Source organism: Piliocolobus tephrosceles, chromosome 9, assembly GCF_002776525.5.
Source record: "Piliocolobus tephrosceles isolate RC106 chromosome 9, ASM277652v3, whole genome shotgun sequence".
Classification (NCBI taxonomy): Eukaryota; Metazoa; Chordata; class Mammalia; order Primates; family Cercopithecidae; genus Piliocolobus; species Piliocolobus tephrosceles.
Window position 1 is genome coordinate 8,038,170 of NC_045442.1, and position 22,889 is coordinate 8,061,058.

Genomic DNA, 22,889 nt, shown 5'->3' on the forward strand with positions numbered 1-22,889 from the left:
AAGGGAAACTGTGAACCTATATACATTTGACAATTTAGACGATGGACCCTCGTTTATTCAAGAAAAAGACAGCCTGAGTAATACTGTATCCAAGAAAATAAATTGAACTCACTACTTAAAAACTTCCAACAAAGTAAACTCCAGGTTAAGATGGTTTTACTGGTAAATTCTACTACACGTTTAATGAAGACATAGTACTAATTCTGTACAATCTCTTTCAGAAAATAGAAGAGGGAACATGACCCACAGACGTTATGAGGCCAGCACTGTTCTAATACTCAAACCAGACAAACCCATTCTAAGAAAAGTGAGCTGTAGACCACTATCCCCTATGCACAAACACAAAAATTATCAACAAAATGTCAGCAAACTGAATCCAGTAATACATAAAAGGAATACTACATCACAACAAACTGGGATTTATCCCAGGAATGCAAAGTTGGTTTAACATTTGAAGAATCAATGTAATCCATTATATTAACAGGCTAAACAAGGGAAACCATGTGGTCATCTCAACAGATGCAGTAAAAGCACTGGACACAAATTCAATATCCATTCATGATAAAAACACTCTTAGCAAATTCAGAATAGAAGAGAACATCCTCAACTTGATAAAGGTCTCTACAAAGCCCCACAGCTGATACGAGGCTTCATGGTAAAAGACTGAAAACTTTCTGCCTGAGATCCTGAGGAATTGGGGGCAGGGGCAGGGTTGACTGCAAAGGACAGCAGGAGGGAATTCTTGGAGTGATGGAACTGTTTTCTGTCATAACTGTGGTGGCAGGCACGCATCTGTATGCATGTGTCAAGATTTTAAGAAGTATACACCACAAAGAGTCCATTTTACTGTATATAACAACAAAACAAAAAACAGACAAAAATGACCTGTATCCTAAGATTATAAATTGGTAAAATATACATAAGATAACTGGTAACAATGGATGTATTAGGATAAATCGTTTTCATTTCCTTTTCTCTATTTTCCAAATTTTGCTGTATGGCCAGATTGCACTTATATTTAAAAACAAGGAAGGCATATCATTTATATTACTTTCCTGATCTAGTACTTACTACTGAAATTTCAAATTAAATCAATAATGCCAAAATAACAACTTTGGCAAAAGAATGTAAGCGTAACAAGATGACCCGAGGCCACAAGAACATTTCTGCGGAGGTGTGTGCTCCTGCTTCCGTATTCTGTCCTCTACTCTGCACTTGGCCCTGAGCATCAAAACTCCAGTCCAGGCTCTCCATTAATCACAACATTCAGAAGTGTCACTAGAAACACAGATCTTCATTCCAGGGTTATTCATCTCCCTCAGGGAAAACATTAACAACAGAGTATTTGCCCTTAGGCAGCAAGATTTCTTTCTTTTTTGTAATTTCAATACATAGAAGGCTTCATGGAGAGGGTTCTTACCTAGTTTAACATGTCAAGAAGGAACACCACTTAAAATTCTGATCTATCCACGTAGAAGACAAGACAGAATACTATCTGTTCTTTCTTTCTTTCTTTTTTTTTTTTGAGACAGAGTCTCACTCTGTTGCCTAGGCTGGAGTGCAGTGGTGTGATTTCAGCTCACTGCAACCTCCGCCTCCTGGGTTCAAGCGATTCTCGTGCCTCAGCCTCCCCAGTGGCTATGATTAACAGGCGCACGCCACCACACCAGTTAGTTTTTGTATTTTTGGTAGAGATAGGAGTTTCACCACGTTGGCCAGGCTGGTCTCGAACTCCTCAACTCAAGTGATCTGCCTGCCTTGGCCTCCCAAAGTGCTGGGATTACAGCTGTGAGCCAATGAGCCTGGCCACTAACTTTCCTTTATAATGTTAGTAGAGAATATTTTTATAGGTAGGGTGCTGGGAAAGAAATTCCTACAAATAACCACTTAATTTACCTTGTTTTCTTTTTAGTTGAAGATAGCAGTTTAATGGACTGAAGGAGAAGAAATGACAACCGAGACTCAAATATACTGAGGAGTTTCATCACTTCTTCTCGATTGAGACTAGGAGAAGCATCAGCAGCTGGAGCAGCGTCACCACTCTTAGGCTAAAAACAACAACAAGTTATTTTCCTGGAGCTACCCAACAGCTGTAGTTTCATACCGTATCAAGTGATGGAACTGCAGTTTCATTAATCCAATAAATGTTTAACCCTAAACAAACAAACAGAAAGCACACCTACGATCATTCTGATAGACTAAAACACATAATTAAAATGTCTCAGCCCACACAGGCACTTTTGTAGAAGAAACTAATCCTGACTTTCCAACATTAGACACAACACGGAAATGTATGGTACCTACCACACAGGATTTGACCAAGCAGGGCTAGAAGAGCAATAGGTGGGTGCACCATGGGGGCTTCAGGAAGCTCTTACAACAGCAGAAGGTAACACGAATGCTGGAATGCCCAGAACACCAGAAATTCCTTCCTGAGGAGCCTGCTTAGGCCCATTCACCATTCAACTGCTCCCAGGCATTTTAATGGAAATTACGAAGGAGGGCACAGGCCTTTTCTTTTAAAACGTAAAACAAAACAAATTCCCACCAACAGCAACAAAAAAACTTAAGACTTTATAATTTGCTAACTATGGTCTTGTTGAGATATACTCTTAAAAATATTTTAAAATACTTGCAAATTAAAGAAAGGAGAATACTTCTACTAGGCAAATATAACAAATCACTGTTAAAATGTTTCAGCACACAGCATATATATGTACATGTGTGTATATATACACACATAAAACATACACATACTCACACACATAATATGCCCACTATGTACACTCACCATGTAGCTTAAGACACATAAAAACCAAAGACAGTCCTTTTCTCCATTTACCTGGCCAAATTCTTCTACAAGCTCCTTCTGGATAAGCTGGAATGCGTGCTCGGTTCTCACCATTATATCAAGAGCCCCAGACAGTGTTTTCAACTTTCCAACATTGCTATTCTGACCTAAAGTGTTAAATACAAAATGTTCATTTCTTTAACATAAATCTAGAAACCCATCTAATGTTAATGTTTTAATGAAAATTCAGACTTTCAAAATGCTATAAAGGAAGCTAATGAAAATCTTAATTCTTCTAAATCCAACTTCTGTTTAATAATATTCCCTTGAGAAAAATACTAAGTCTGAACAAAGCAATAAATAATCATTGCTTCCCTGCCTCACCATTTGGTTTTGTCAAGATAGACCACTTTCTCAGAACAGGAGCCTTAGGAGAAGGGACCAGTGGAAAAGAGTCTAGGGCTCGAGGCCCACCTCACAATTTACCAGCTGTGTGGTCAAGTCACATAAACACTTACTATCAGCTGTCATACCTGTAAAATAGTTTCTTACATTTCTGTTCAAAGGCAGGAAGTCAAACCAGATGAACAAGGTTTTGTTTTATTCTAGAGCCTTCTGAATACAATTTTTCTAGTTATCAGATACCACAACACACCTTTGCTCCTGTTCTCCTAGAACTCAATCATGTGTGCGGTGGTGTGCAGTAGAGGATTCATCTTGTACAAAGAGAGGTTTGGTCTTTGTCCTTGGCTCCCAGAAGGTAATCACTAAGTCCTTGAAATGTCCTGCCCGGTAAGAATGCCTCTGTTTACGGCGGGGGGGGGGGGGGGGCTTGGGTCACAATGGATAGTGTAACAATGGGATTTACTGTGGGGGCTTTGGGCCCCAGGGTAACAGCGCCAACCTCTGGAGGCACTGGAGACAAAGATCAGCCACGTGGCAGTCAACCATGTCTATGTGACCAAGTTCCAACGAAAACTCTGGACACCAAGGCTTGGATGAGCTTCCCCAGTTGTACATGCATTGATTTATACACTTGGTGAGTACTGTCATGCGTCACTGCCGGGGTGAGTCAGCACTATCTGTAACTCCAGCGGCAGAGGAACTGGGAGCTCGGCGCTTAGAACTCTCTACAACTCTGCCTTCCGAGCCTCTTCCCTTAGCTCATTTTAATGTACATCCTTTCAATGTGAGAAATTGTAGCTGTAAGCAGAGCAGCTTTCAGTGAGTTCTGTGAGTCCTTCAGCAAATTCTCAAACCCGAGGGTGGTCTTGGAGACCACTGACAAACCTTCAGTTAGTGTGAGAAGTGAAAGTGGTCTTGGGGACTCCCCAACTCTGCAGGTGGGGAGAGAGTAACTGTTGCCTTCTTCCTTTAAAGCATAATCCCACACTTTCTAAACAACTTATTATCTTTAAAATCAATGGGTAGATGTGATTTCAGCATAGATTTGGCATCTGGAAGACAAGCTATTGATTATGTATGAAAGTGTCGTTGGAGCAAGGACCAGACAATATAGACATTAGGAAGGGAGATCTGAATCCTATGTACTAGGGGAAAAAAAAAACCACTGGGTAAAATAAGATAGAATAAAAGGTGTCACAACCTAGAGCATTTATTAACTTGGCTTACAAAACCCACAAACCTGGCCAACAAAACCCTCTAAAATATTTACATTATTTTCTAAAGTACTCATAGTAGTAAAACATTTAAAGGAGGGAATTAAACATGCTTATCATCTTAGCAAATTGTTCCAGTATCTTCCAGCACTTTGGGAGGCTGAGGCAGGAGTATCGCTTGAGCTCAGGAGTTTGAGACCAGCCTGGGCTTACAACATAGCAAGACCCTGTCTCTACAAAAGATTTTTCAAAAATTAGCGCCTGTGGTCTCAGCTACTCAGGAGGCTCAGGATCACTAGAGCCCAGATGGTCAAGGTTGCAGTGAGCCATGACCATGCCACTACATTAAAGCCTGGGTGACAGAGTAAGACTCTATCTCAAAAACAAAAAACAAAAAACCCCAACAACAAAAAAGATCTTGATCATTCTAAGGGATTCAAACAAGGCAGAATATTCAAAGGTGCAAGTGAAAACTGAAGATCACTCTCCCCAGACCTTCCCCACATCAAGAGCTACTGTTAATTCTGGTGACTGTCCCACACATCTAGCCATGCATTATATGCCAACAAAAAATTAATTTGAGTAAAAACCATTTTTAGAAACTGTTTTAGATAGGTAATACATTCCCCAAATTTACAAGGTCCAAATGGGTATGCAGTGAAACCCTCCTCCTGGCCTTGCAGGTTTCCTCCCCAAAGGGAACAACGTTACCAGTTTCTTATGCATCCTTCCAGGGCTATTGTATACCTGTGTAAACTAAGTCATACACATTTAAAGTATTAATCTGATTTTACAGAAGACTGAAAAACTAAATGAACTGCTGCACTTCAAATAATTGTTTCTTGCTTCTTGACCACACAGGAGATATTTCTCAAAAGACTCCTCTGTGAGAGAGGAGAACAGGTGAGCAAGAGAGAGAGGGGGAGAACTTAGGAAAAATCATTAAGTGGTTGAAGTATCTGCTTACTCCATGCCATGGAAAATAACATAAGAAAGCATTCTCACTTTCACCCTTCTCTATCTCCCGACTTATCTTTACCTCGGTCAGGCTCTATAGTAGCATCTGTTCTGGAACCACAATCCAAGGGTCAGTTCTATGTTTAATGGGTTCAATATGGCCCACCACTCCTTTACTGTTGCCTGTCCATTCCCAAATTTTTCATGCCGATTTAAATCTTTGGGTTTTTTTTTTCTTGTTTTTTTTTTTTGACACACAGTCTCACTCTGTCGCCCAGGCTGGAGTGTGGTGGCATGATCTTGGCTCACTGCAAGCTCCACCTCCTGGGTTCAAGTGATTCTCCCGCCTCAACCTCCTCAGTAGCTGGGATTACAGGTCTGCACCACCACACACGGCCAATTTTTGTATTTTTAGTAGAGACGGGGTTTCACAATGTTGGCCAGGTTGGTCTCGAACTCCTGACCTCAGGTGATCTGCCCGCCTCAGCCTCCCAAATTGCTTGGATTACAGGCGTGAGCCACCGTGCCTGGCCGATTGAAATCTTTAACTGTCTAAATTGATTTGTCAATTTTTTTTCCAAATAAGGGGTCATGGGACACATCTCAATATTTCTAGTCACTGAACATAATCTAATACATTTCTCTAAGTTTTAAAAAGCACTTCAAAAAGTGTAGAGATTTCTCCCCCTCCCTTCCCAAAGTCACTAACTATGGGGCAAATTAAAAAGAAAACAGTATTATTTAGATTCACAGGCCTGCCTTACTCTAAGACAATCCAGCACTAACCCAATGCATACATATCTGAGAAATGAAAAGTAAGACTTACTGGTCATCTGAAATTCAGCAAATGCTACTCTCTCTAGCTGTACTCTCAGCAGTTCGCAGGGAGCATCTTTGAGCAGCTGAAATAGCTTTGCGGCCTTGCTGTAATGAAGATCGGCCAGCACCCGGTGTTGTTTCCTGAGGTGTTCGTCACCAACCTAGAACCAAACCAAAACAAACAAATCCTTCACGGTAACTACTTCAGGCTTCACTAAGTGCTTCTTAGTTATTTTTCCCCCACTGTAGGTCTTACTAGATCTTATTAGTTTTAGCTTTTATACTGAGGTCTTAATCCATTTCCTTTCTTTTTGTTTTTGAGACAGGGTCTCGCTCTGTTGCCCACACTGGAGGTCCAGTGGTGCAATCTTGGCTCACTGCAACCTCCGCCTCCTGAACTCAAGCAACTCTCCTGCCTCAGCCTACCGAGTTGCTGGGATTGCAGGCACCCACCACTACTGCTTGGCTAATTTTTGTATTTTTTCGTAGAGATGGGGTTTTGCCATGTTGGCCAGGCTGGTCTCGAATTCCTGACCTCAAATGATCCGCCCGCCTCGGCCTCCCAAAGTGCTGGGATTACAAGTATGAACTGGAGAAGCTTTCTTTCCACTTCGCCTTAGGAAGTCCTCAACCAAAATTCAGGTTTCCCCAGATGACCTAATATCCTGAGGGCAAAAGAAAGCTTAAGGGTGCCCAGACGATTCAGCAGAGGAATAGTCTTCCAGCAAATGGTGCTGGGACAACTAAATATCTATATGCAAAAGAGTGGGGAGGCCTGGGAGGCGGAGGTTGCAGTGAGCTCGGATCGTGCCACTGCACTCCAGTCTGGGCAACAGAATGAGACCCTGTCTCCAAAAAAAAAAAAAAACAAAAAACCTTCTCCAGTTTAAGCTGTATCTCAAAAGATGATACTTTTCAGGATAAGGGCAACCCAGAAGTAAACTCATGCCAAAGGGACTGTAAGGTAAGTAGTCTCACCTTGCAGGGGAGAAAGATCAACAAAACAAACAAAAAACATCACTGAAAAACTATAGGCCCAAGACTCGTAGCAGAAGCCAAGCAATCTCTCTGAAGGCAGGCGCCATTATCCTAGGCCTCAGATAATTCTCAGAAACACAGGAATCTGGTCAGTAGGATTAATGTACAATACTGTTGGTATTCATTATTTCTAACAGCTTCAAACTGGAATAATCCCAAAATTCAGTAATCATAGACTAGATAAACAAACTACGATATAGTCATTGAATGACTACTGAACTGAGAAAATGAACAGCTACCTGTGCCAACACAGATGTATCTCAAAAACATGATGTTAAGTGAAAGGCAGTAAGCCACAGAACACCAACAGCAGATTCGTTTCCCCATGCTCACCACAGGGCACAATGTAGACATACCGTTTTATAAGTGGCACAGCACAAAAAAGGCACAGACACAGCAGAAATTTTCGGACAGCAGTTCACCTGAGTGGACGTCAAGGAAGACACACCAGGGAGGGGCACACGGGGCACTCTGGGCATTCCTCAACCTCCAGACAAGGGACACAGGGGTTTCCTTGATATTCTGTAAACTGTACGTATGTTCCACATGTATTTTTTTTTCTTTTTTTTTTTTTTGAGGTGGAGTTTTACTCTTGTTGCCCGGGCTGGAGTGCAATGGTGCGATCTCGGCTCACCGCAACCTCTGCCTCCCGGGTTCAAGCGATTCTCCTGCCTCAGCCTCCTGAGTAGCGGGCATTACAGGCATGTGCCACCACACCTGGCTCATTTTGTATTTTTAGTAGAGATGGGGTATCTCCACGTTGGTCAGGCTGGTCTCGAACTCCTGACCTCAGGTGATCCGCCTGCCTCAGCCTCCCAAAGTGCTGGGATTACAGGTGTGAGCCACTGTGCCCTGCCTGTATTTTCATTTATATGCTCTCTTTTACAATAAAAGATGGAAGACTAGTACTGTAAAATTGGCACTGAACCATTACTATAAAGCCTACCTACATTTTAAAAAACCGAAGTAACACACCCAGGCAAATAGGTAAGTTCACAAACTAAGACCCACTCAAGTAGAGTAGAAAAAAATACATGGTATAGGTGAGAGGGAAAACCAGTTACACTACAAGTTTTTCTAAAGTAGCTAATTAACATAGATTGCATTTAAAATATATATGACCATGTTAAAAAAACAAAAAACAAAAGCACCCAGAACACTTTTCAACTGATGTGGCACTGTACTTAACTTGGACTGACAATACCTGATTCCTCAGACAGCTGTGGTACATGGAGGCCAGCCTGTGATGGATGGTTGCAGCTCGATACTGACAAAGGGGCTGCCGAGCAGACATGGAATCCACATCGCAGTATTTCAGGGACTTCATCATGGCCTCACTGACTTCTTTTTCAATCTGTTTGTTTAGTTTTTTGAGGGGGGAGAAAAAAACAAGCTCGTAATCTGACTGTAGGAGGTTTTAAAACGTTTAAATACTGCTTATTCGGGAAAAGACAACAGATGCTAACTATTTGTTAAACAAGGGAATGAGACTGAGAACTTATTTTATAATCCAGCAAATATTATCACCTGCTCCTGAGCTTTTCTAGATAATGGAGCATAATCTTGCTGTAGAGTTGCCATAGTAAAGTAAGTAGTGGACAATTCCCAGTTCACTGAATCCCAAACAGCTGGGTGTATGTCTCGTGTTCCCAATGACCTCAGCGCTTTCAAATAGTAATCAATAGCCTGCAAAGGAGAAAACAGTGTACATTTCTGACTCAGCTTAAACATATACCAATACTGCATCAAAATAAAACATACTTCATAACTACCCAGATGTTAATTTAATTTGGGGATAATTTATCAAGGGGCAATATTATGAGGAAATGAAAAAATAAGTCAGTGAAAATATTTCAATGAAGAAAGTTATTCTGAGTAGACTGAAGACCACTCTGTTCCCATCTCAAGGCTACAAGAAGCCAATCCGTGGTGCTGCTTCTGACTCAGGCTGAGCATGAGGATGCACTTGTTTCCTTTTTTTTTTTCCTTTCTAAATGAAAATCACAGTTTCTATAACTAGTAAATCAGATTAAAAACTTACCAAATTTTACTGTAAAAAGAAGTATCTCCTCCTACCTTGTTACCCCAACCCTCAAATACATGGCCATTATATTGAAACCAAAAACAAAACCTCACTTAATATCCCAGCAATAATTTCTACATTTCTGGTGTTTATTTATTCACTCTTTTCTGTGTATATATAAATTTAAAAAAGAAAATCAAAAAAGGTTACTCATTTAAAAATTTATTATGCCACCAACATTCTTCACTAATGTCATTTAAATGGCTTCAATCACTCCATTATATGAGTGCTCATATCCTTGTACCCTCTGCAACAGTGGGTGTGACCATTTGTCATACAATTTGGCAATCTAATAAATAAAACTCAATTTGGAGGCCAGGAGTTTGAGATCAGCCTGGCCAACATGGCGAAACCTCATCTCCACTAAAAATATTATAATGCCAAAATGAGACAGACATGTTGGCATACGCCTGTAGTCTCAGTTACTCAGGAGGCTGAGGCATGAGGATCACTTGAATCTAGGAGGCAGAGGTTGCAGTGAGCCGAGATTGCGCCACTAAACTCCAGCCTGGGCAACGGAGTGAGACTCTGCCTCAAAAACAAAGAAATATAAATAAATTTTGAAAATTTTCTTTTATATATATTAGCCATTTACTTTTTTAAAAAAATGTGTACATTTTCTGTTCAAGGTTATTTGCTCTTTTTTCTCTTTGGGTGTTTCCAATGATTCTTGTTTTTATATAGCAAGAGTGTATTAACCTCTCATCTGTTTTAAGTATTTTCCCTAGATTATGATTTGTTTTCAATTTCACTTTCTGTTGTGCATTTTTAGATCTTTTTTACACATTTGTGCATTTTTAGAACTTTATTTTCACACATTTGAGTTTATTCAACTTTTACCCAGGATTTCTGCTTACTGTGCCATGCTGGGAAAGTCCTTCCATAACCTATCATACAAGCCTCTACCTATATTTTCTTCTAGTACTTTTACAGTTTCATTTTCTCCATGTCAATCTTTAATCCATTTGATATTCATGCTCGTTGTACAAACAATTTGCAGAATCATCTTTTCCCTTCCAATTCCACGTGTCATCTTCAATACTCAATTCTTACTAGTCTTAGGCCAGGTTCCAAGTGTTTTCATGATCTGTCTAGTCTTGTGCCATTAGCAGAGTTTAATTATTTTTAGTTTTGTAATATTTTAGTGAAACAATGGAAAAATGTACATAAATGACAGGTATGAATGGATGAGGCCCAACATGTAAGCGAATGTGTTACCTTATTATAATATAAGCCTTCTTCTGGTGAAAATTCACGTTTAAATTCATCACCTGCACCACAGTGTGCCTGTGCACAAATTCGCATGAGTCTTCCCGTGTTACATAATAAAAGGGCGGCATTTGTGGCATCCTCAATTGACTCAAAGTTGTGAATTCCCTTTTCAAAACAAGAAAAGCTTTTTTTCCACAACTGTTGCTCGGCAGCAGACACAGATTTGCTCACTTTACAGAAAAAGAAAGAAAACAACTGTGTAAGACATCAGTGTAAACCCTAGCACTGTCTTAAGAGGAGGATGGCAGTGACAGGAGTATGGTGGCGAGCCAGTCACCTGCAGTCAACCACAGCTCATTGCTCTCACCATGCCTGTTACATGAAGGTAAACGTGTCCCTCAGAGTTCATATGCTGAAGCCCTAACCCCTAGTTCCTTAGAATGTGACTATATTTAGGACAGGTCCTTTAAAGATGTAATTAAGGTTAAATGAGACTGTAAGATGGGATCCTAATCCAGTATGACTGGTGTCCTTTTGAAAAGAGGGAGGGACTCCAGGGGTATGCACAGAGAGAAGGCCCTGTGTGGACAGTGACAAGGCAGTTATCTGCAAGCCAAGGGAGAAGGATGAGAGGAATCCAGCCCTGCTGCCACCTTGATCTTGAACTTCCAGTCTCTGGATCTATGAGATAATAAATTTCTCATTTATGTCATCTAGTCTATGATATTTCATTACAGCAGCCCCAGCTGACTAATACAGCTTGATGAAGTCTCTCACCATCCTGCTCCGCCTCAGCCAGGATGGGAACCAGCACATTCATGCTGTATGCCTGGCCCGCCATTAGTCACTTAGTAGCTGTCTGGGGTATCAGATCGACTGTTATGATATTGCTGTGCTTTTGTACAAGTAACCCTTATTTTGACTTAATAATGTCCCAAAGCACAAGAGTAATGATGCTGCCATACTGTTGTAAATGCTGTTAATCTTTTACTGTGCCTAATTTGTAAAATTAAACTTCATCACAGCATGTATGTATAGGAAGAAGCACAGAAAAACTCTCCAGTTTCAGGCATCCACTGGGGATCTGGGAACGCATCCTCCAAGGATAAGTGGGGTCTACTGTACAACACTTAAGTATAACCCTCTTCACTATTAACCAAATGATATTCAAATAAGCAAAGAAAAACATCTGAGCAAAGTGTCATTTTGTGAAGATCCAAAAGCATGGTTCCCATGGAGTTTGAAGAGATTACAACCTGTGTTGTATCCAATTTCCCAAGCTTCCTGACGACCACTTCCCAGGTTCCCTCACTGACTGTCCCTCCAGATGCACCTTAAATGCACAGGTTCTCCCACTAGCAAGGAACTCTTTGAGGGCAACATCTGTAACCCTAAGTGCCAAGCGTTATTCACAGATCAACAGGCACACAGGCTGGGTGCAGTGGCTCATGCCTGTAATCCCAGAACTTTGGGAAGTCAAAGCATGAGGACTGCTTGAGGCCAGGAGTCCGAGATCAGCTTGGGCAACATAGCAAGACTTCATCTCTAAACAAATTTTTAAAAATTGCTTGGGAGGCTGAGGTGAGAGGATTGCTTGAGCCCGGGAGTTCGAGGCTGCGGCAAGCTATGATTATGCCATTGCAGTCTAGCCTGGGCGACAGAGTAAGACCCTGTCCCTTAAAAAACAAAAACAAAAACAAAAACAGACAAACAAACAACCAAAAACCAAAACCAAAGGCCCACAGATGTTCAGCTTACCTGCTAACCTCAGTTCTACCTCAGCCCCTTTCTGTTCTCTCCCTGTGTCCAGCCTTTACATTCTCATCTATTCTCACAGCTTCAACTATTACCTTTATGTGAATGGCTCTCAGTCTGTCTCGATAGCCCTACAGCTCCTAGCACACTTCAAACTGACTAACTTATACCTTTCACATACACATTCCATAGTGAACTCAAATTCAACATGGGCCCAAATGATTCACCATCTCACATCTTACTCCCACATCTTACTTACACCATCCCACATCTTACTACACCATCCCGCATCTTACTTATCCACTATCCCACATCTTCCTCACAAAGTCCTCTTGCTCCCTCTAAACGTACACTTGCACCCTCTGAGATCCCCGGCTTCTTCCTAACACCGCCTCCTCGGTCTAGAGCACCCTCCTTTCCTCACATTTGCCAGCTGACACTACACACCCTGCACCACCCTGCTCAATGACACTTTCCCAAAAGCCCTCTAACTTATGGCCTCCACAAATGTCTTCTTTCCCCAGTCTCCCATTATACTTCATCTGTGCTCATCCACAGCGTTCTTTGTGTTCCTATCCAGCTTCCCAACATGAAGAGACGACCATATTCTAGCCAGTTCCATATCCAACATACAGCCTGGCACATGACTGGATGTCCCATTTGCTTCTAAATTGATCAGATGGACTGAGTACAAAAGTGAGAATGAAGAACATTGAAATAATTAATTCCAAGGGAAAAATCATGTTTTCCCAATTCTATTTCTTAAAAATAATAAGAGGTTCTCTAACAAAGCACCTCTTTATGACATAAAATCAAGTGCCACCGTTCTTTGCTTAACTCATACAAAATTAGCATAATTTTCTAAGAGAATAGGCAATAAAGAGAGGAATCTAAAGAAATACTCACCTACTCTCTCACTCTGTAATGCAGCAGCTTGATTCATGTAAAACACTCCAATTTCATTTCTAATGTTACCCATTCTCTTCAATACTTGTACATAGTGTTCTGGATTTTGGCTTTTCAAGTCACTAAATTGCAAGATTTCATTAGCAGCCTCATAACATTTACAACTAACAGAAAGTTGACTTTCTAAGTCTGTAGACAAATCAGTTGCCCACGCAAATCCTGAAAAGAAAAAAGGGATACATCAATGCGAGTCATGTGATTCCCTCTTCCTCAGTATCTACATGATTCTAAATTCTAAGTAATAAAAAATGCAATACAGTATAAGTATACTAAGATTTAATCAATACAACAATATTTAAGTTTCATAATAAAGATCTATTTATTTATAAAATTATATTTCTTGGGATATTAATGTTGGATAAAAATATTTTCCTGCCTATGAATATCACACAATTCCTGTGATCCAGGTTTTCCCAGGTACGCTTGTTTATTAGGGCAGACCTAAAGTTGTCCACCAATACAAAGTTGTTATTTTTAATTAATGGAAATAGTTCTTGAAATAATGTGTCAATATTAACTTTAAGTCACTGACGAAGCTCCTACAGAAGCCCTCAGGAGATTAAAAATGCCATCAAAGTGGGAACTGGAGTAAAAAGAAGTATTTAACTGAAATTGCTATGATGGGAGTAGTAAAAATACACTGAGGAAGTTCCTACTACATCTATAAAAAAATGATTATTTGAGAAAGATGGAGAGAGGGGAAGAAAGGGCAAAAATACTAGAAAATAACACATTTTTCCCTCTCCCCCAGTACACTCCTCCAGCTATGAATTGTCTGAAACTCTGGGAGACAAACATCAAGTAATATTTAGTATAACAATTTAAGAGCATAATAAAACAACCCCATGAGATATCACAGAAGCACCTTCAGAAGACTCATCTTTTACTTCGTTCACTGTCTTAATGGCAGTGTGCTCACACAACTGTGCTGAGGCAAGAGGGAGGGATAGCTAGCGCTGCTGCGGATCGGATTACTCTATTTCCCAGTTTTAAAGCCTGATAATTCCAAACACAGTGACATATTCAGTAAGATGCTGGCTATGAACTAACGTTAAAAACAATGATCACTTTATTTCAGCCCCGAGGAATCATTCAGAAGGTAATGAACCATCTTCATCAACTGTTATACCTTTCAAAAGGAAACCCATGGCTTTGTTAGCTGCCTACAAGTGTTACCTAGAAGAACCTCATGAAAAGAAGAGTGTAAAAAGCTGACACAAGGCCGGGCGCATTGGCTCATGCCCGTAATCCCAGCACTTCGGGAGGCCAAGGCAGGAGGATCGCTTGAGTTGAGGAGTTTGAGACCAGTCTGGGGCAACATGGTGAAACCTTATCTCTAATAAAAATACAAAAATTAGCCACGTGTAGTGGCGCATGTACTAGTCCCAGCTACTTGGGAGACTGAGATGGGAGGATCACTTGAACCCAGGGGGTAGAGGCTGCAGCGAGCCAAGATCGCCCCACTGCACTCCAGCCTCCTGGGCAGCAGAGCAAGACTGTGTCTCTCAAAAAAAAAAAAAAAGTTGACACACAACTGTCTTCATATCTTACTTTATAGTTAGTTCTAGTTATATAAACAGTAATTATAAAATACTTAAAAACCATTTTATACAAATACACAAGATTATGTTTAATTTTAAAATTAAGAAACGAATAAAACAGGCCAGGCACAGTGGCTCAAACCTATAATCCCAGCACCCTGGGAGGCCAAGGTGGGCGATCACCTGAGGCCAGGAGTACGAGACCAGCCTGACCAAGATGAAGAAACCCTGTCTCTACTAAAAATACAAAATTAGCCAGGCATGGTGGCGCATGCCTGTAATTCCAGCTAGCTGGTAGGCTGAGGCAGGAGAATCGCTTGAACCTGGGAGGCAGAGGTTGCAGTGAGCCAAGATTGCACTGCAGCTTAGGCAACAAGAGTGAAACTCCGTCTCAACAAATACATAAATAAATAAATACAAAGCAAATATCAAAACTCTAATATTTCTGTCCCTTTTCTGAATACTCAAATAAGCACGAGCTAGACTGCACAGTCCCACCATGAACCACGTGGTCCAAGTCTGTGGCACACCTTGGCAACTGGACTCTCTGTGAAGGCTATGCAGGATCTCCTGGTCTTCTTTTGTTTGGTAATGAAACTCTTCAAGGTGTGCTGCTCTATTATTTGCATTCTGGGCCAGCATTAGTTGGATATCACCACAAAGTGTCAAATATTGAGAGAGAAACAGCAGCACTTCAGAAAGCATATTGGTGCAGAGGCAGCAATAAGTATCTGTTTAGAAAGCGCGGGAAGAAGAAAAAACACAAATGCAGAAAAAATTAATGACCACAGGAAATATGAAGAAACTGTGTTAGCAGCAGAACACTTTGTACCACTGTAGCTATTGTTTATTTTATGTCCAATAATACATATTACGGCTTCATGTATTTCAAAGCAAAGAGACGTTAAACCATTGAGCAGAAACTAAAATAGAAGGTAACACACACAGGATTGGAAAGAGTCATTTAAAAATAAAGATACACAACAGAAACAGGAGTAAACTTCCACTGTGATTCAGATGCCTTCTCTGTTCTCCCTTCCCAGTGCCTATTAAACATATTCATGTACAGTGGCTTACCATGGCTTTGCAAAGCTAATTTAATGTATCGTAATGCTCTTCCATATTTCTGAAGACTCATGGCAGCATCAGACAAAACATAGTAGGCCTTCGATGACTTGAGAATCAGCTGAAGTTTCATTTTATGTTGCCAAGAGCCAGGGATCATTCCAGATTGACTGGAATAATTGCCCTTCTGAAGGGAGCCCACTGTGACATGGAGAGAAAAAAAAAGACAGCATATTTGACTGTAAGTCTCACGCACAAAAAATATTTTCTGTTTCTTGATAGAAACACTCTAGACTTAGGTGCTATTGTGACAAGACTGGTAAATATTATGCTTTACTGCTTGAATACACTGGAGTAAAACGGCTGTGTTAAAAGACTCTCACTTGGGAGTTCCAAGGCCTTCTGCTTCCCTGACATCGGCAACTCTGTCATTCTCTTCTAGTGTCACTGACATAGCTAACCTCATGAGTGACACCTGTCTCCTTTCTCCAGTCTACGTGTCAACCTGTCAAAATTTACCTTCCTAAAGCACAGCTTAAGATCATTGTGAAAGCCTGTCCTCAAACATGAAAATGGCTTCTTCCCACTTAGCTTAGCCTAAACTAGTTGCATGTTTCTCAGTCTCACTTTCTACTTGTCCATCCTACTACCCGTCAGCCAATGTTAAGTTACTACTTGTCACCTATAAAGATGCCTATTTTTCCTATCTCCCATCTTAGTTTACTGTTTCCTCTATCAGGAATATTCTTTATTTAAAGTCCAACCCATCACTACCTTCTTTATACTCAACAAATGATCATTTTTGTGGCAAGTACTGTGCCAGGCACTGGAAACTGTGACATGAAGTTATATAGCCTCTATGCTTGATAACATAAACCACAACAAAATATGTAAAGTGTAATTAACAGAGAAAGAACAAAATACTGTGGAACATTTTGCTCCACAAATAACAAAAACGCACCCCCCCTTCCCCCAGCTTGAAGGTTTCTCATTTTTTAATCAGCTAGAACCCAAGTCTTTCAAGGCGATGAAAGATACTTAGTCTTCATTATGGTTTGATGTGTGTATGGATTTTTTTCCTCTGCTGATATAAGCATCATCTGTGAGTAAGAGATATTGTGAGAAACTAAAATTAAGTAAGATGAATTTCTTGTTCACAACTGTGTTTGTGTGCATGTGTGTGTAAAACCATTTAACGCAGGAACTCTGACATAAGGCAGGCTCACAGGACAAAGTGGTAAGAGAATCAAGTAATTCTGCTGGAGAACAGAGGGAAGCATGGAGATTCTGAGCTTGAGCAGGATTTTCAACAGGGGAGACAGAGAAGGAGGAAGAGAGAGAAAAGGCATTTCAGAAAAAAAGAATGGCAAAAGTCCTGGTGTGATCTCCTTACTGCCTATAGGCTGAAGCCTGGCATACAAGCAGGACTACATAAATGCTGGGGAAATAAATCTATTCCTCTCCTACCTCCACCATGTTTGTTCAGGAAAACAAGGGTCCAGAAAGCACTTCCACTGTGATTCAAACGTATTGCAAACATACAGGCTTTCTACATTTCTTTCTTTCTTTCTTTTTTTTTTTTTTAACAATTGAAACTGATTTCAAAGGGGGAAAGAAATAAGGTTGGAAAAAGAAATACAACTTAGGTTAAAATAAAGAAGAAATTCACAGCTTCTGCTTAAAAGTCCATATGTTCTTCATGATGTTATATTCCTGAAGAACAAACTAGATAATTTAAAAGTGACATTTGTAGCTTATTCAAACGCTGCGCAGTAACAACAGCCTACGCTTCTATAGTGCTTATTATGTACACTGTTCTGAGCACTTTACATATATTAACCATTTAATCATTCTAACAACCCTTTAAAGAAGCCATTATTATCATTTCTATTTTGAAAGAGATAAATAGTGACTCAAAGTGGAACAACTTGCCCTAGCAAAGCCAAGATATGAAGTTAGGCAGTTGGGCTCCTAAGTCTGTGGCACCTACACACTCCAGTGCTTTTACTGAAGCAGCAATTTCTGAGAACTCCACCAGGCTGAGGCATTAGTTCCTCATTGTGGGTAACAGGAAGATGCAGGCTCCTTATGTTCTTATTAGAAATGTCCATGAAATATCAAAAATATCCTTTTTATATTTCAAATGAAACAATATTACCCCTACTTCCAGTTCACGTATCTTTTTCTCAATGCCTTGCAATGAATGTCTTAATTGACATAAGTCTGCTGTTGATAAAGAATCAGTATATTATTCTATTGAAGGCCTTATTTGCACATCAATTCAACTTACTTTTGTCCAAAAACAAGGCCATCTGCTTCTCTAGCCCCTCAGGACCCCCTCTTGTGGATTCGTCTTCATATTTTAACGGGATTGGAGTGCTGGGGTCAGCTGCTGGGAGGTCACTTTCTTTTTTGATGCTGCTATCGACAGATTTTAAACCCTTCAAAAAAAGGAAAAGCATTCACTATATACCTAACTTCAGGTTAACTGAAAACTAAATATAAGACAGTATCTGGACTACTGAATACGTTTAGTAATTTAATTTAGTAATTTAGAAATTTCCATCTCAGAAACAGACTTTTAAAAACTTTGTTTGATCTGAAATATTTCGGAAAAACGAATCTGATTATCATTTTATGCTTACGGAAAAAAAATTGCAGCAGCACACAATTCGGAATAACATTCAGACACCAACAAACAAGTGTAATTTGCATATCAAGTACCAACTTTACTGAAAAAGTGAAGACTAAACTTAAACTTACCTCTAGAACATAGCTCAGCACAAGTCTACAGCGCTCTTCTGTGTCATGGCAAACTGGAAATGCACAACTGGGCTTGAGGAACAAACATGTAAAATTATGAATACATTACCAATGTATTAAGGTCTTTTTTGTTGTTGTTGTTGAAGATTAAATTACTGCAAGCATTATCAACAAAAATCTTGCTTAAAAAGATCTTACAACATTTATGTTGCTTTAAGTACTTACAATTTTAAATATAATTCTACTATGACAAAAAAGCAAGAACTAGAGTAGTAATGTTTTAGACAAATATAGACCTCATTTAGTAGGTCAGCTCCACTCATAATTAGCACCGATACTAGGCCAAACACAATTAACAATTAGCGTCAATTTAGAAATAACAAGTTTCACTAATATTCTTGTTAATTTATTTGCTTAATTAAGGAGCCAAACCAGCTAGCAACCTCCAGCTAAGAAGGATATTACGTGTAGGGGCTTCTGTGAAGCTCATTTCGCTGAATCCCGTGGGGTTGGAACGACTGTTCTCATTGCACAGAAGAAAAGCAAGCACAGACACTTTAGCAATTTGTCTGAGGACACGGTGAGTGAGTGGGGAGCTGGGACTCTGGAGCTCATGCTGACTGTCCATACTGCAAAGTCATTCAATAAGGATAAGGAAGGGCCAACGAAAGACATGTTTATATGAATACTAACACTGCATTTTTTGAGTGCTTCAGATACTGACAGAAAGTGCTATCTGTGAAAAATAGTGACACTAACTCATTACGTCTTTAATTATGACCTAATTGTTCCGTTAAGTCCACGGCCTAGTGTTACAATGCAGTATTCCATATACACGTAACTTTTGCAATCAATGATTATAACCAGAACATCTTTTCACTCCACTGTGGAAGTTCAAGCTGAAAGTGAACTAAAATTTAGATGGACAGTTAATGACTTTTTCCTGCAGTCATTGAGTCAAATATTTACTGAGCACCCATAATGTGTTCTAGACATTGGAGATAGAGTGTCTATACCTGCAGGGAACTTACATTCTAGTGAAGCAAGACAAACATAAAAATAAGAACTTCAGTGTGGGGAAAAGAGAGGTCAGCCTGTTACTGTGTTATTATAGATAGAAGTAGGTTTAAGAGACTCCATTCGGCTCTGTATTTGAGATGCTGTTAATCTGTGACTCTACCCCCAATCTTGTCTTTGCTAGAAACATTGCTGTGCTAATTAAAGTTGAAAGGATTTTGGGCTGTAAGGAATGTGCTTTGTTAGGCAAATGTTTAAAGCCTGCTTGTGGTTGAAGGTCAGTACCATTCCCTTACATCTCAGTAAAAGAAAAACATCTGTCTCCTGCCCCATCCTGGGAAAATGGAACATCTTACTGCTGATTTACTCCCTTATCTTTTTGGCAATAAATACTGAGAGAACTCAGAGACCGGTGTCAGTGTGGGTCCTCTGGAAGCACAGCACTGGTCCCCTGGGGCCCCGCTTTTCTTTCTCTATACTTTGTCTCTGTGTCTTTATTTCTTTTCTCAAGTCTCTCGTTCCACCTAGCGAGAAGCACCCACAGGTGTGGAGGGGCAGGCCACCCCTTCACTTCAGGAACAGATAGGCTCCTTGAAGGACAAACAAGTAGAGCACGCTTTGGCCAGAGTGGTCAGGGAACATCTCCCAGAAGAGGCAACATTTCAGTCAACACTTAAGCCTTAAAAAAGGCAGCCATGAGGGCTGGAGCAAGATGGCCGAATAGGAACAGCTTCAGTCTCCATCTCCCAGCGCGAGCGACACAGAAGACCGGTGATTTCTGCATTTTCAACTGAGGTACTGGGGTCATCTCACTCGGGAGTGCCGGACAATCGGTGCTGGTCAGCTGCTGCAGCCCAACCAGCGAGAGCTGAAGCAGGGCGAGGCATCGCCTCACCTGGGAAGCGCGAGGGGGAAGGGAGTCCCTTTTCCTAGCCAGGGGAACTGAGACACACAACACCTGGAAAATCGGGTAACTCCCACCCCAATACTGCGCTGTAAAACCGGCACACCAGAGATTATATCCCACACCTGGCCGGGAGGGTCCCAAGCCCACAGAGCCTCCCTCCTTGCTAACACAGCAGTCTGCGGCAATCTAACCGCAAGGCAGCAGCGTGGCTGGGGGAGGGGCGCCCGCCATCGCTGAGGCTTAAGTAGGTAAATAAAGCCGCTGGGAAGCTCGAACTGGGTGGAGCTCACAGCAGCTCAAGGAAACCTGCCTGTCTCTGTACACTCCGCCTCTGGGGACAGGGCTCAGCTAAAGCATCAGAGGCCTGTCCAGACGCGAACGACTCTGTCTGACAGCTTTGAAGAGAGCAGTGGATCTCCCAACACGGAGGTTGAGATCTGTGAAGGGGCAGTCTGCCTGCTCAAGTGGGTCCCTGACCCCTGAGTAGCCTAACTGGGAGACATCCCCCACTAGGGGCAGTCTGACACCCCACACCTCACAGGGTGGAGTACACCCCTGAGAGGAAGCTTCCAAAGCAAGAATCAGACAGGTGCACTCGCTGTTCAGCAATATTCTATCTTCTGCAACCTCTGCTGCTGATACCCAGGCAAACAGGGTCTGGAGTGGACCTCAAGCAATCTCCAACAGACCTATAGCTGAGGGTCCTGACTGTCAGAAGGAAAACTATCAAACAGGAAGGACACCTATACCAAAACCCCATCAGTACGTCACCATCATCAAAGACCAGAGACAGATAAAACCACAAAGATGGGGAAAAAGCAGGGCAGAAAAGCTGGAAATTCAAAAAATAAGAGCGCATCTCCTCCTGCAAAGGAGCACAGCCCATCGCCAGCAACGGATCAAAGCTGGTCAGAGAATGATTTTGACGAGATGAGAGAAGAAGGCTTCAGTCCATCAAACCTCTCAGAGCTAAAGGAGGAATTACGTACCCAGTGCAAAGAAACTAAAAATCTTGAAAAAAGAGTGGAAGAATTGACAGCTAGACTAATTAATGCAGAGAAGGTCATAAACGAAATGACAGAGATGAAAACCATGACACGAGAAATACGTGACAAATGCACAAGCTTCAGTAACCGACTTGATCAACTGGAAGAAAGAGTATCAGCGATGGAGGATCAAATGAATGAAATGAAGCGAGAAGAGAAACCAAAAGAAAAAAGAAGAAAAAGAAATGAACAAAGCCTGCAAGAAGTATGGGATTATGTCAAAAGACCAAATCTACGTCTGATTGGGGTGCCTGAAAGTGAGGGGGAAAATGGAACCAAATTGGAAAACACTCTACAGGATATCATCCAGGAGAACTTCCCCAACCTAGCAGGGCAGGCCAACATTCAAATTCAGGAAATACAGAGAACGCCACAAAGATACTCCTCCAGAAGAGCAACTCCGAGACACGTAATTGCCAGATTCACCAAAGTTGAAATGAAGGAAAAAATATTAAGGGCAGCCAGAGAGAAAGGTCGGGTTACCCACAAAGGGAAGCCCATCAGACTGACAGCAGATCTCTCGGCAGAAACTCTACAAGCCAGAAGAGAGTGGGGGCCAATATTCAACGTTCTTAAAGAAAAGAATTTTAAACCCAGAATTTCATATCCAGCCAAACTAAGTTTCATAAGTGAAGGAGAAATAAAATTCTTTACAGATAAGCAAATGCTTAGAGATTTTGTCACCACCAGGCCTGCCTTACAAGAGACCCTGAAGGAAGCCCTAAACATGGAAAGGAACAACCGGTACCAGCCATTGCAAAAACATGCCAAAATGTAAAGACCATCGAGGCTAGGAAGAAACTGCATTAACTAATGAGCAAAATAACCAGTTAATATCACAATAGCAGGATCAAGTTCACACATAACAATATTAACCTTAAATGTAAATGGACTAAATGCTCCAATTAAAAGACACAGACTGGCAAACTGGATAAAGAGTCAAGACCTATCAGTCTGCTGTCTTCAGGAGACCCATCTCACATGCAGAGACATACATAGGCTCAAAATAAAAGGATGGAGGAAGATCTACCAAGCAAATGGAGAACAAAAAAAAGCAGGGGTTGCAATCCTAGTCTCTGATAAAACAGACTTTAAACCATCAAAGATCAAAAGAGACAAAGAAGGCCATTACATAATGGTAAAGGGATCAATTCAACAGGAAGAGCTAACTATCCTAAATATATATGCACCCAATACAGGAGCACCCAGATTCATAAAGCAAGTCCTTAGAGACTTACAAAAAGACTTAGACTCCCATACAATAATAATGGGAGACTTCAACACTCCACTGTCAACATTAGACAGATCAA

General features: G+C 40.9%; 1 protein-coding gene across 4 annotated transcripts in view; it reads right to left on the bottom strand.

The window, feature by feature from the left end:
- Nucleotides 1–22,889, bottom strand: part of EDRF1 (erythroid differentiation regulatory factor 1) — a 53,697-nt gene that overhangs the window by 8,303 nt on the left and 22,505 nt on the right. The window contains exons 14-24 of one of the 4 annotated variants that reach the window (XM_023224326.2): nt 18,610–18,681; nt 18,137–18,287; nt 15,859–16,047; nt 15,312–15,512; nt 13,181–13,399; nt 10,526–10,749; nt 8,752–8,910; nt 8,414–8,578; nt 6,194–6,347; nt 2,843–2,958; nt 1,897–2,048 (exon numbers count right to left, since the gene is read on the bottom strand). In XM_023224326.2, coding sequence (XP_023080094.1) covers nt 1,897–2,048; nt 2,843–2,958; nt 6,194–6,347; nt 8,414–8,578; nt 8,752–8,910; nt 10,526–10,749; nt 13,181–13,399; nt 15,312–15,512; nt 15,859–16,047; nt 18,137–18,287; nt 18,610–18,681 — 1,802 coding nt within the window. Of the gene's footprint in view, nt 1–1,896; nt 2,049–2,842; nt 2,959–6,193; nt 6,348–8,412; nt 8,579–8,751; nt 8,911–10,525; nt 10,750–13,180; nt 13,400–15,311; nt 15,513–15,858; nt 16,048–18,136; nt 18,288–18,609; nt 18,682–22,889 lie in introns of those variants that run through there. The other 3 variants (XM_023224327.3, XM_023224328.2, XM_023224329.3) reach the window with 3 other exon arrangements.